Source organism: Lygodium microphyllum, chromosome 5, assembly GCF_053477565.2.
Source record: "Lygodium microphyllum isolate KBCC chromosome 5, Lygodium_microphyllum_v1.1.10, whole genome shotgun sequence".
Lineage (NCBI taxonomy): Eukaryota > Viridiplantae > Streptophyta > Polypodiopsida > Schizaeales > Lygodiaceae > Lygodium > Lygodium microphyllum.
This window is the reverse complement of record NC_141139.1, coordinates 25,328,637-25,344,106: the sequence shown is the minus strand read 5'-3', so window position 1 is coordinate 25,344,106 and position 15,470 is coordinate 25,328,637. Positions and strand designations below refer to the sequence as shown.

The 15,470-nt window shown below is 38.7% G+C and overlaps 1 protein-coding gene across 1 annotated transcript; it reads right to left on the bottom strand.

Moving 5' to 3' along the window:
- Positions 1-799: 799 nt before the first annotated feature.
- Positions 800-6,721, bottom strand: LOC148035621 (galactan beta-1,4-galactosyltransferase GALS1-like). Its single transcript, XM_087678986.1, has 2 exons — positions 5,241-6,721; positions 800-1,623 (listed from the first exon to the last, which is right to left on the bottom strand). Exons 1-2 carry the CDS (start codon positions 6,512-6,514, stop codon positions 1,230-1,232), a joined length of 1,668 nt encoding a protein of 555 aa, XP_087535112.1. The 5' UTR covers positions 6,515-6,721; the 3' UTR covers positions 800-1,229.
- Between the last annotated feature and the right edge of the window lie 8,749 nt (positions 6,722-15,470).

Below are 15,470 nucleotides of genomic sequence, written 5' to 3'. Positions count from 1 at the left end.
GAGACTTAGTAATAACCCTTATTTGTTTTTAAAAATGTTAAATCATAGAGCGTTGCTTATGCAATGCCATCATAGGTGTTGAATATCTGTGAGGCATTCCATAAGTGACACCATTGTTTAAAAGACACCATTCCTAAAGCAACGATTTTTAAACATTATTTATTTGGTGAAAATAAGTTTGTTTGTGCGATGCTTACCTATTATTATAGGCATAACTAAAGATATTTTATGTGGTGCTTACCTATTGTTATAGGCATCACTTAAGATTGCTTGTGTGATGCTTACCTATCATCATGGTAGTTAGTAGCGATGCACATTTCAATGCCCCAACTTTTTTTTACTTATGTGATGGAATTGGGGCACATTGCTACATGCACATATGCCTAGTAGTGTAAGATAATAAACATTATAAAAGAAAAGGATATGGATCATATAGAGATTACCTCAACATGACCTCCAATGACTAAATTCTTAGCATGTTGTTGGAAGGAGAGAATTTAACCATGCAAAAATGCATAGTTTTGTGTAATGACCAAGTTCCTTAGGCAAGCAATGGTAAATTTCAATAACTTTCATTCTTCTCTACATAAATGATGGGAAGTGGAAGTACATAAAGAGTTTTTCAAATATACAAAGTTAAAGTATAACTAACTATTTAGGGGCCTTTAAGAGTAAAGATGGAATATACATATAAGCTATGGAATAAATTGTGGTAACATCTATCAAAGACACAAGTCCCAAATAACTACATGAGTACCTTGCTTTGATTGACATCCAGGAAACACTGATTCAAACTATTTGGGAGGTTGTGAAAGCTGAAGGAGAAACCCTTCATGTTGTCACAAAAGAAAGTATATAACACCATCATTAATGAGAATTGGGGCATTCACATCTCTATTAAGGTTCTTGCTCCTTAAGAATGGTGAAAACCACATCTTTGCTGAAATTCTTCTTTCCTCTTTAATAATGATAACAACTAGTGTGTCGGGATATGCAGTTTTCTCATACAACATTATGTTGAGACAATTCTCCATTATACAAAGATTAGAAATCTTTTACTATGGCATTTAAGCATAGAGAGAGGATTGGATATACTTCACCTTTGTTGTGAAGAGACCTTACCCAAGCAATACATATAGTCATCCATTGTTGAGATTCACACACAATTTGGCATTTGAAGCTTGTTGGAACTTAGAGTTTTATGGAATTTTGGATACACGTCCTAGTAACTAATTGGTTACGTTTTTAGAAGGAGAAGGTGCATGGATTGGTGATAAATTGATCATATTTCCAATTTTTTTGAATTCAAATTCTTTAATGGATGGAGCAAGTAGTGCCAAGCTCGGCTCCACTTGGTAAATAGTGTTCCCATGAGTTAATGACATGTTTTGAGTGTACTCCTTGCAAAGATCCCCTTGAATGTTTATAGTGCCATGATAGTGGAAAAACTTTAAATCCCACCACTCAGCTTCTTTCCAATCACCTATCATGCTTCCAAGCTCTGCATTGTGAACTCCATTTGCAAAAACATTCCTAGCTTGGATTGCATACTTGTTTGATGAATGTGCTAATCGATCCTCCATATCTCTATAAATCAATTTCTCAATACCCCATCGTGTATCCCTGTAGCATTACCACATTGACATGTCCAATGGAACACTCTTTAGAAAAAAATAAGTTCAACATATATTATGCATTATGTTATGGAAGTCAAAATCTATAATTTACAGTAATATAATGTTTGACTCATGTCTACTGCAAATCTTTTGTGGATCTAAATAACATTGGCACTTATTTTAAAATTGAAACATAAACATTCTTGTGCATGCGCGCGCGCGCGCACACACACACACACACACACACACACACACACACACACACACACACACACACACACACACACACACACACACACACACACACACACACACACACACACACACACACACACACACACACACACACACACACACACACACACACACACACACACACACACACACACACACACACACACACACACACACACACACACACACACACACACACACACACACACACACACACACACACACACACACACACACACACACACACACACACACACACACACACACACACACACACACACACACACACACACACACACACACACACACACACACACACACACACACACACACACACACACACACACACACACACACACACACACACACACACACACACACACACACACACACACACACACACACACACACACACACACACACACACACACACACACACACACACACACACACACACACACACACACACACACACACACACAAATAAATAAATAAAATCTATCGATAGCATGAAAACTTGCTAGGTTGTTTTGGCCTATTAAAGTCATCAATATAGGACATGGATATATGAAAACTTCTTAGTTTCATCTCATCCATATAACATGCATTAAAAGTGTTTTTAAAAATTTCATGACCCCTTATTCTTAAGAATTGTGGGCTTTTTCCAAATTGGAATTAAAAAACCCCTTCCATAAATATAATCTTGTACATTCAAATAAAATAACCCTTCCATTGATCACACATGATATACTTAAATTTTTTTTTACTACACCCCTCGAGCTTGATTGAAACATGATCAACCTACTTCAAGTCCTCTTGCTTCTTGAGCATAGCTAGAGGTCTATGATGTCTATTAGCACAACATTTAAGGATTGTTGTGTGGTTGAGACTTCCCATTAGGCTAATCCTCCTTCCTTTTACAAATCACCTCTCAAAGTAATTTCTTTCGTATATATTACATATCCAATTTTCTATAATCCTTAAGATAAAAGGATCAGTAGCTCTATACAATCTTAGTCATTTGGTCATCTCCTAATACTTCCACCCATCTCCTAATACTTTTATGCCAAGGAGAGCTTTGGTTTAAGGGAATATGGTAAAAGATATTCATATATGTAGCCTCATGCAATCACATAACTCCATGTGTTGGAACCCCCACTTTTAAAATCATATACTTTTCAAACGGTGTTACTGATCAATCCTTTCCATGTACTACGTAGTGACAAATTACTGCATTTTGACTTTGATTTGTTCAGCAAAGATGGCATTTGTTCTCCATTTGTTCACCCCAAACCATCCCACACCTCCTGGAAACTTAACAATTGAGATGCTAGATCTCCTAGAAACTTAGCAATTGAGTTCTAGTTCCCTAAAATAACATTCCATGGCTAGCCTAACCAATCTTACCAATAAAAAGAAATTTAGGCTCACAGACTTCTCATGAAGTAGCTCTAAGCCCAATCTGCCTTTCTACTTATAGTAGAATTGCTACTCCCAAGAGAGAGCATGCATGCCACCACTAGTTCAAAAAGAGGACTCATCAAGCTTCTCAAGCTTAGCATATCAAGACTTATTGAAAGGGAATATAGATCCAAAAAAGAGAGTTAAGGATGAAAATATTGACTTAGAATCACTAGCTTGCCAACCAAACCCAAACTTCAAAGGACAATTGACGCACTTGAGGATTCTACCCTTAGCTCACTCTTCCATCCTTTCGAAGCACTAATTTAAAGCAATGCCCATGCCTAGAGGATAGCCAAGATACATAAGTACATGGACGTTGGCTCACCCTTACTAGAGATTACTTTGAGTCCCAAATTATTTAGCCACCCAAGTCTATTCTTCTAGCTAAGCGTCACAACAATCTTTTCTTTACTTACTTCAGATCCCTACACATTAACAAATAGATCATAAGTTTTGAGGAGTCATTTCATAAAATCCTAAATCAACTTTGACAAGATTAGAGTTATGATTACACATACATTTGAGCAGAAAAGACAACTCTATTAGGAAAAGCAAACCCCTTGATACAACCATCGTCGACCTTCTTTAATACTTGTGAGTTGAGGTTCTAACACAACGCAAAGAAGTAAGGTGCAAGGGGGCATCATTGATGGATTGACCTATTTACTTGAAACCCTCTTGTATAGTGACTAAGAATGTAGATAAGAGTGGTAGCATTAGAGAAAGGGATTGCATTTCTTTAAGAATGAATCCCAACTTCATTGGACAAAAATACTTCCAAGACAAAGGGCCAACTCACCTTGTCATAACCCTTATCCATGTCCAAGTTGAACGTTCAATATAATAAAATCTCTATCATGATCAAGAGCACAATCAATTTGTAAGGCCAAGTTCATATGACACATTCACTTCCCTTGCCATGAAGGACGAACCCACATTGCCTTTCATCCACAAAACATGGTGGCACAAATTTGATGTGGAGTGCAATGGCCTTAGAAATCTTATAAGGGTCATTCAACATCATGAGTGGAGACTTGTACCTAAGCATGCTACTAGCTTGATTATACCTTGATTGATGTATTTGTTACCAAGCCTTACTCATGAGAACATTTAAAACTTGACAAAGGTTAATATCTCCTTTTGTTTCAACTTGAGAGGTTGGAATAGAAAGTTCTTAGGTGGATATCCCACGAGATCCCATTCAACTCTTAACTAAACCATAACAACTCTAGCTCTACTACTCTCCCTACTTTTAGGGAATCTTAAATGTGTTGCAAGTGTTATCTAAGATAGTAAGATCAAGAAGCATTCTATGTTCTACAATTGCATCAAGCTGCCACCTCCTACCGATGCAAGGCTTACACCTTTGATGTTTTTTAGATAGGGCAATCACTTTTGGCATGCAAGTCTCCCAACTCATAGGTAGGTCACACAAGTACTAATTCCAACTCTTCTTCACTTTGTTAGAAATTGCTCCTTCTCCAAGGGAGGGTGTTGAATCTAACAGAAGGGCAACCTTTGATGGTCCTTCCATTGAAGGTAACTCTGAAGGAGAGTAAGACAAGTTCATGATCAATGTCGACATTGTCATGTAGACACTTGCATTTGGAGAGATCAACCATCCTCCTCCCATAACATAGAATGTGTCAAGTTGAGCACTCCTCCAAACTGATCCCACATGCTTATTATGCCGTGTGTAGCTTAGTCTCCTTCCACTTGTGCAAAGAGATTGCCATTGCATTGCTTTTGAGAACTTGAATTTAAGTTGTTCTTTAGCCTTGTATTACTTAAAAAGTACCAACATAGCCAAATAGACCACACATCCTCATCCCCAATTTGAACTTCCTTAACGTAAATCCAACTTATTGAAACAAGAGAGCGCTACACGTAGTTGGAAGAGAGGCACGTTGGAAGAGATGAAGTTACCCGGATTCTTCTGTGGTGGTATTGGGGGGTTGACAGAGACCCTTGACCATGAAGGTCTGTCGGAACTTGACCTCAGTGAAGCTGGAATAGGAGTCCATGACGGAGAGGAGGGTGCGGGCAGGGTCGATGTAGAGGTACTCGTCCAGGTCGAAGAAGAAGGTCCAGCGGGCGAGGAAGCGCGTACGGTGCAGGCAGTCGTTCAGCACCAGGAACTGGTTGTAGTAGTAGCCGTCGAAGGCCGCCTGCCTCCGAATGTTCTGGATGCGTACGAAGCCCAGCCGCTGCCACGGCGCGATGGCCGCCCTCGCTGCCGGGCCCAACCCGCCCGCGTCGTGCAGCACGATGAGGACCCGCGGCCCCATCAGCCGCACGTGGTGCGCCAGCCATTCCCGCACGCGGTCAGGGCTGACGTCTCCGTACAGAGGCGAGCCGCAGTACACGAAGTCATACGGGAAGGGCGGTGAGAAGGCGTCGGGGTCGTACGAGCCGGGCGGTTCGCGAAAGGCGACGATGCGCTCCGGCGGCGGCTCCTCAATTCCGTCGCCACTGCCATACGACGCGTGCAGGACTAGCTGCCCGCCCTGCCCGGCGGAGCCGACAGCCCGCGGGAACGTGCAGTTGACGACGACGACGGAGTACACGCGGCCGTAGCCGAGGTCCGGCAGGAGCGGCCGGCCGACGCTGACGGCGCCGCCGCCTTCAGGAGCCGGATATGCCTCTCTTGTCGGCGGCGCTGCTGACCCGCCTCCCTCCACCCACTCGCACTTGAAGCCGGGCTTCTCGAACTGGTAAGTTGACTTCGCGCCGAGGCCCACCACCACGAACGTGTCTTCCCCGCCGCGGTAGCTGCCGTACACCACGTACAGCGCCGCCGCCGTGCCGTACGCCCGGAAGCGCCGCACCTCGTCATCGTACTCCAGCCTGTCTGGTTCTGCTCCGACAGTCCTATAATTAGTATTGTCTTCTTCCTGCTTGTCATTGTCTCCGAGAGCTGACGTCGGCACCATGGCTTTCGACCGTCTTCCTGCAGCTATACTTGAGGACGATGATCCCGACTGGACAGTGTTATAGGAGCTGCATGCAGCTGCTGACGATGTCGACGGCTTGGTTTCTGCTGGTCCCCTCCCCCTCAGCATCCCCTCCGCCATCGCGTAGAAGAAGATGAGCGTCAGTAAGCTCAGCGCCATTATCTTCTTCGTGTCCTTCCATCCTGCTAATTCAGCTGCTCTAGTCCGGTATTCCACCTTCTCCTCACCGGGGAGCTGCTTATCCATGAGACACAAGACCCCGTTCTTGAATCGATTCGTTGATTATCCCATCGACGCGGATAGACAGAGAGAGAGAGAGTGTGTGTATGTTGCCCTACTCAAGTCAATTGTGCTATAATAAGTGCTATCTCGTGTGAGAGATATGTGACTATTGCCCCACTGAAGTGAATTGTACAAGGTCAAGTGAATTGTGCTATGTACTACCTCTCGAGTTCTCCATCGTGATACAAATAGATTGCATTTTGTCTCCTTATTTGACGTCTTCACATACCTACACCTAACCATCTACAATCCCCATAAAATGTACAAATAAAAAAGCGATATAGTAGCACACTTGTGATGACACACTTCTGCAGTAGTGGGACACTTGACATCTTGGGGAAGGACCCAAGAGTGTTCCTTTTCCCACGTCTTCACGACATGAGTCCTAGAGCTATAGAAGCACAAATAAACTCATGGTTTCTCCTTGCTTTTGTTGATCAATAAGCTAGTTTTGTTTACAATTGGGCACTTAAAATTTAATCTTTGTATTTTGGTTCACCTTTTCATAGCATTTTGTAGCACCCTATATTGGGCCTCCTAGAGAATGGATCGATGAGTTGCTATTCCTTTGTGAATCAAAACTTATTCTTTATCCTCAAATTAAAGATATCACCCCCAAAGAAAAATGAATGTGATCTTTAAATGGCGTAATTGCCTAGCACTATAGATAATATATGTTTAGGCTTTAAACATGTAACTCTATAAAACATGCCTAGAACACCACAATCCTTTTTTGACTCTTACTTCATTCAAGTGAACAAAAATCACTCTTTTGACTTTGAATTTGCTCAATTAACTAACAACTTCGTGCACTATAAAGCTTGAAATGTTAACATCATGATCTTTGGGCCTTACACAAATTGTCCACATAGTAAATACTTAAGGCTCAAAAACCTAGTTTTGGAAGCAATGTCAAACGACTGGTATTGTTAATTCTTTCTTGAATATAATATCCCAACTCTCTTGCATACACTTATTTATCTATGGATTTTGAAGTAAGATGCCTAATAAAATTTGAATGATGTTACACTAATATTTAAAGAACTATAATGTGGAGAAAACATTGAACTTTGATAGAACATGAATGATATGGATCACCATAACATGAGGTGAAAGACTCCATTAGGGCCAAATGAGCCATGATTGAAGAATTTGATTAATTTCTTAATCACATCCAAACTAGATTAAAAAAGGGGAAGAAGGCCACCTTATTAATCTTTCATTTTCACCAACTTAACTACTCACCTTCTCAATCCTATTATACAAACCACCTTTTCATTTCTTAGATAATCATTTTTGAATTACATGCATTGTACTAATGCCAAACGAACCTTTTGATTTTTAACATGAGATAATACTTTTTGAATTTCTCTTTTCTTTTCACTTTTATGCTCACTAATGGACTAGGCCAAAAATACATTACTTCATATTAATATTTTTCATGAAAATACAAACATTTATTGTGATTGAACAATCCTCACCTTCCTCATTCTCAGTCTCTTCTTCAATAGAGTAGAACAAGAAGCATAAGTAGAGATGAAAGTAAGTGTTGAACTAGGTGAGGGGTGGGGGAGGATTGTGTGAAGATACCACAAGAAAACAAGATGAAGAAATGACATTGTAATTACCAACTCAACTACCCACCTCCTTAATCCCAGAACACAAACCACCTTGAGGAGGGGAAAGGGGTTTTGCGGATCACTCATAAATATATGTGCATATAATATAGGTTCAACATAAGGGACTTTTCAAATATCATTTTTACACACAAAAGGGTGCTATTTACAAATTAAATATAAAAATTATTTTATTCATAAAAGTTTCACAAATAAGGGTATTTATAAATAGGCCTTTAATGTACATAATATAGAGGGTATACATATAGTAAACCCATAGAAAAAGCCACATTTTCTTTTCTTGAATTATCAATTTTGAATTACATTCATTGGATTACAACGTAAAAACCCTTGATTTTTTGTATGAAACAAAACTTGTTGACTTGTCTTTTTCTTTATGACTCTTACATTTGCCATGCCATTTTCCATAGTAAAATACAAAAATGATTGTGATTATATGATATGTATGCCATGATAATCATGTGTCATACTAATTTTTTGCAAAAGATTTTGCGGTCATCATTCTATCCATGCTAATATAAGCATTATTGCAAAAAAACTGGTGAAGTTATCCAAAACTATTTCATAAATATCTTCGTCTTCATCTTGTTATCTTTTCCTCGTTCTTTTTAATTTCTTCTCTTTTAGGGGAAGGAAAGGGGGGCAAAAATAAGTGCATATCACAAAAAGTTGCACAACTAGGCCATTTAACTAGGTTTCAAAAAACACAAACAAAATAGTATGGTATAACATACTAAAGAAATGGATGTTTGTGTAATATTAACCACAAGAACAAGCATCATGCACAATATAAAACAATGGGACCACACATTAAGCACATATAAACCCAGAAAATGCATTTTATATACCTTTACTATAGAATTTACAATGATGCACTTTACTAAAAAAATATGAAAAGAAAAGAGGAAAGCAAGCTTTATTAGAAAGAAATAGGAGCTTTAAAAGAAATTCTTCTATATTTTTAAGCAAAGGGATTTTGGATAAGGAGGAAAGCATATGCATAGGATTAAAAAAGCATAAAGCAAGGGATTATTACAAACGATTTCTTTTGAAAGGATGTTTTTTAAATGGGTGTGACACTCAATGCTAGGTGTGGGTGTAGGTTAGGAGCCTTAGCCTTCTTCTTGATCTTTCCACCATTTGCCAAAATACGTTTATTTCTCCACCATTCACTTTAACTTGAGATAAAGCTTCAACTTGGAGGTTCCATGGTAGTTCAACGCTCTTCTTCTTAAGATATGAATCTTGCTCCCACTTGTTCCACTCATTGAGGCTTTCTATAGGGGTCAAAGACAGATTTTTTACCATTGCCTAAGGCTTAGTAGTACTGAGCAACAACACTAGTAGACACCAATAGCCAATCTATGTGATTTGTGCCTGTTTACAACTCTTTGCCCTTGGCACTAATGTAGGCATTGGGACCCCTTGTGACTCCTCCAACACTTGACCACCAAGCTTTGGTAATTGTTCCATAATTTTTTGTGACCTATTTGAGAATCGTTTGCAAGTGCATACCTTAGTCATTGTTTGTATATTTAGAACAGTTTTCTATAATTCAATTAGGGACAACAATTACCTCATTGCTTGAGCTCAATTGATGCTCATATATGTATGTATTGATGTTGGGATGCTTGGTACATGTCTTGAGGTGCTTCTTGGATTGGTTTGAGCTTGCTTAGCTCAGTTTGAAGCAGGTTTCTTTGTTGTATACACAATGGGTAGCGAGTATTTAACTTACAAACACTTATGTATTGAATTCTTATGTGAATACTTGGCACTGATGTATGGACTTAGACATGTCTATGGTGACATTTGAGACTTTTTTCTAAGCTATATTGGATGCTTTGGCACTTTGGATTTATGCTTTAGTTACTTTAGCCTTTGACATTACGAGCTTGAAGATTATATTAGGTTTTATGCTCCTGCTTATGCTTCATGTATCTTGGATGCTCGGATGTCATGTACATGATGTATTGAGTTTGTCTTGCCTAATTGGCATTCAATTTGTCACTTGACACTTGGATAGAGCTGAGAAGAGAGGAGTTAGAGGTCCCTACCTAAGAGGCTCAATTCTAAGCAAAAAAGAGTAAGATGCTGAATTCCTCACTTGAGCAATGCCCATGTGCATAATGGTATCTTATGACACTCAGCTCAATCCTCATTAGCATCACTTAGATAATGGATATAACTATATGTGTACAAGAGTGGTGTTAAAGATCTTGTAGAGGCTCAATTTTGAAATTGAGCAAGAGCGAGGAATAGTAGAAGGCTCAATTTCAAAATGGAGGAATACCCATTGCATGATGAGACTCTTGATTGGTTGTGTGAACTTTAAAGCCTTGCAGTTTGCACAACATAATTGTTGGGATGGGATTTACTTTCACTTAATTTTGAGATGCAAATGGGGTAGAAAGTGGTGACTCAATTTCTTGGAAAAAGGTATATAGAAAGGAAATAAGCAATGGAGATTAGATCATTGTTTTGGAGTGAGGGCTCTTTGTCTCACACACACACACACACACACACACACACACACACACACACACACACACACACACACACACACACACACACACACACACACACACACACACACACACACACACACACACACACACACACACACACACACACACACACACACACACACACACACACACACACACACACACACACACACACACACACACACACACACACACACACACACACACACACACACACACACACACACACACACACACACACACACACACACACACATAGAGAGAGAGAGAGATGGAACATACTACTACTGTTTTGATAATAACATCATCAAGGCGACATGAGAGGATTTTCAATGGCCAAGCTCGAGGATTCCACCAAACTCAACCAATTGGTGAGTGCATTACTTTTTTTTTGAAGGTTTTGATTTAGTCAAAATGACATATTTTGAAGTTTGTGGCCTACTAAAAATGTCACACCTATGTCTCCAAGTTTTCTAATCATATATGTCGCTCATTTTGGCATTTCTTTAAAGGGTGGTGACCTTGTATATGCAAAATGTAGTAATGCTTCCATGTCAATGTACCAATCTATGGTATAACTTTCCAAGGTTGAAGATTGAGAAGCTCAAGTAGATATCAATGAAGCTGAAATTGATGTCGAAGCTTGTATTGATCTATAGGCAAACACATTGATGAATCTAAGGTGAGGGTTTCTACCTCTGCAATTTGAGCAATAGCTTGGCAGTTAGGCTTGTAAGTAAATCAAATATCACATCTCATTGGCCTCTCTACTTTCATATTGGTGATGACGATGAATAGGAGGATACCTAATATACTTATTTTGCATCAATGATGACAATGTTGTCTATGGCAATGGCAATGTTGGTTCCATTGAACTTGACAACGAAAGCATGCTTGAAAAGAGAAAGATAGATATGCGTGCTCTATACTAGTCATCATTTTGAAAAGGAAGTCTCCACCATTTTATTTCAAAGATGATGGCTGCAAGTTTCAAATTTGACAATGAGATGATGCCCACTGTTTTCAAATTATTTGACGATGAGATGACCACTATTTTGAAAATCAATGGTTTTGATGCAATCAAGTTCAAATAAGGAGGATGATGTTTCAATTTGAAAGGTTAGGACCTGCAAGTTCATATCAAAGCTTGATGGCTCAATTGCAAAAAAGCAAGCCACCTTTCATACATCTCATCTCCCCAACTCAAGCACATGTATTTGAATTGAGTGAATGTTGAGAGTAAAAATTTCTAATGGCAAGGATATTTGCACATGAAGAGATGGATGGTAGAGGCTTTGAATGACAATGTGGTGATTACTATCAAAAAAAAATCCAAGGATTTTACATGTTTACAACCAATTTTTATTTTGTAGATAGAGTTTTGTAGTGTTGCCGAAAAGAGGATCGTCTCGATACTTTTCTTATGTGTATCTAGCTTTCCTCTCACGTGTTGTATATCATCGAATATGGTTTTCATCTCGTGTGTTATATATAATCAAATATGGGTTTTTGAAAATTCGATGAGCTCTTAGTGAAGCTTATTTTATAAAAGCTTGAAGGTGAACCACCTAAAGTTGGGATGAAGCTTTTGAAATTGGGAAGCTTTAATATGATAAGTATGGAAATACCAATTTAAAGCTCAAGCTTGTATCTTATATTATATGGATGATACCGTTCCATACAAAAATTAATTCTTTTTGTTATACTACATGAAACAGTGAATATAGAGCTCAAGCTTGTCATGCTTGTTACATGACATACTCTAGTGCATGCAAAGATAAGTGCTTCCTAGTAATATGAGTATGCCAAATAAGATTGGGGTTCATCTTGTAATGACCTCATGAAAAGAATTGCCCTTGGAGTTTCATACCACGTAATTAGTGAGAATGGTGCCAAAATCTTGAATTCGGGCCAAAATTCCTAAATTGACCTTTTGTAATGACTATGATATAAGCAGAGCCCTACCTCTCAGATGTATTAGCTAAAGTAACTCATGGGCCTTTACATGAAGGAGGGGATTTTCATGTCTGCCCACTTAAATGAGTTTCATTTTATTTTCAACCACTTGTCTTCATAGGGGATTAACTTTAAGGAGAATCTTCCACCATTATTCTTGCTAGTTGTTACATTGCTTGAATCATGGGACACATTTTGTATTGCTATGTGTGCAAATATACCTACTAATGGGCTAATGAAATCATAGGATATAGAGGGTGCATTATTGAATGAAGAAGTTAATAGAAAGTATGTTGATGCTTTCCATAGCTCTCATGCTTTGATAGTTAGAGGCAATAAGGATGCTAAGAGTGGTAATGATTGTTGTGGGAGAGACTCTTAGAAGTCTTGTTCTCAGTCACCTGGATAGTCTCATAGTAAATTTCGTGGTCGTAAGTCAGCATTGACTTGTCATTATTGTGGGAAGCCAGGTCATATTTGGCCATAGTGCCATAAAATGCACGATGGAAAGTGCAAGGAAAAGAGAAAGTACAAAGTGCAAGAAAAGAATGATGATCGCATCATCATCTCCAGTAAGTCCAACATCAAGATTGAAGAGATTAATGTAGTACAGAATGATTCTGATGATAATTACATACTTGTAGTTTCCTCTCTTGATGTTTCATAGTTAACTAATGCCTCATCTACTTATGCTCAATGTTGACTCATTGATTTAGGGGCTTCATTTCATGTTACCCCTCATCAAGGGTGGTGCCACTCCTATCATAGTATGATAAGATTTGTTCAATTGGGTAATGACTTGGCATTAGATATTTTTGGTATTGGATATGTATGACTATAGTTTGCTTTAGATAACATCCTTATTTTGCATGATGTACGCCATGTTCTAGCTTTAAGCAAAAACCTTGTTTATGTTGGAAAATTGGATGATGTAGGTTACTTTGTATAATTTGGTGATTCCTTATGGAAGATTACTAGTGGAAATCTTATCCTTGTATGAGGTGCCAAGTTTGACACTCTTTATCCCTTACTTGTATCTGGGTCTATTGATTGTGTTTTGGCTGTAGTTGTAGTATCACATGTATCGTTATGTCATCATTTCCTTTACCCCCCTTCATTAAAGAAAATGAAAACACTCACCTATTTGTAGTGTCTTCTATCCCTTTAACTATAAATGTTTTGATTCTTGTGACCATTTTCTTTATGGCAAGTAGACACATAGTTCACATAAGAAATCTAGCATTACGTGCATGGGTGAGCCTCTTGCTCTCATTCATTTTGATGTTATTGGATCTATGCACTATTAGTCATTATGTGGTGTGAAGTACTTCATTACTTTCATTGATGATTACTCACATAAGGTCTGGGCATATCCTATAAAGTAGAAATTGGATATATTAGCTATGTTTCAGCATTTACTTGCCCTTATTGTTTGGGTATAGACTAAAATGTAGAAATCAGATATATTAGCTATGTTTCAGCATTTACTTGCCCTTATTGTTTGGGTATAGACTAAAATGCCTATGATTAGACAATGAAGGTGAGTATGTATCTAAAGCCTTTGAGTAGTTTTGTGAGAAGGACATTAAGGACCACCCCGTATACCCCACCCCAAAATGGTATGGCTAAGCATATGAATATGACAATTCAAGAGAAACTTTGTAGTATGTTTATCTAGGTAGGCTTGCTATAGCACTTTTTGGACTGAGGCAGCTACTACTACTACCATACATTTGATTAATAGATTCCCATCCATTGCTATTGGCTATTAGAGTGCAAATGAGGTATGGTGTGGAAAACCTCTGTCATATGCTCATTTGCATATCTTTGGTTGTGAGGATTTCTACCATGCTCCCAAGGATAATCATAATAATATAGATCCCGAGTCAATGAAATACATCTTCCTTTGGTTATAGGGATGTAGATGAGATGGGCTATCACTTAAGGGATTTGCAGGCTCAGAAGGTCATTTGTAGCTATAATGTTATTTTCCATGAGGAGAAAATACATAATTAGCCTAAGTAGGTAGTTGAGGTACATAGGGTGATATTTCAGGAGGAGCCTTTAACTTCCATATAGCTAGCTAGACAACCTGCAATTGATGCTTCGGAAGCCCATGACCATGATGTTAGATATGAAATGTGTATAGGCCCCACAGGCTACTTTGAGATGTTCTATTAGAGATAGACATCCTCTTGAGCAGTTTGAGCCCTCCATGGACTATGTTATGGTGACAGATATTGGCAAGCCACTTATGATGAGACCATGCACAGAGGTGATAGTCACTCTTGGGAGAGAGCCATGCAGTCAAAGTATGACTCATTGTAGAAAAATCATATATGGGATTTAGTTCCTTTGCCTAGTGAAAAGTATGCTTTGCCATGCAACTAGGTGTATAAGTTGAAGAGTATCCCTAGATACCCCAAGCCTGCATATAATGCCAGATTGGTTGCTAAGGGTTTTAAGTAGTAGCATAGTATTGACTTTGATGATATCATTCCTTCTATAATCAAGATGTTCTTGGTACTTAATTTGATTGCTTAGTTAGATTTGGACCTTTATTAGATGGATATAAAGATGGATTTCTTACATGGGGACTTGCATGATGAGATTTATATGCAATAGCTTAAGGGCTTTGAGGAAAAAGGCATGGAACACCTAGTATACAAGTTGGGAAAGAGCCTTTATGTATTTAAGTAGGTACCTAGGGAATGGTACCACAAGTTTCATACTTTCATGCATTCACAGGAATATATCCGCAATGATATGGATCCATGTTTATACAAGAAGAAGACTTGTGATGGCAGCCTAATGATATTG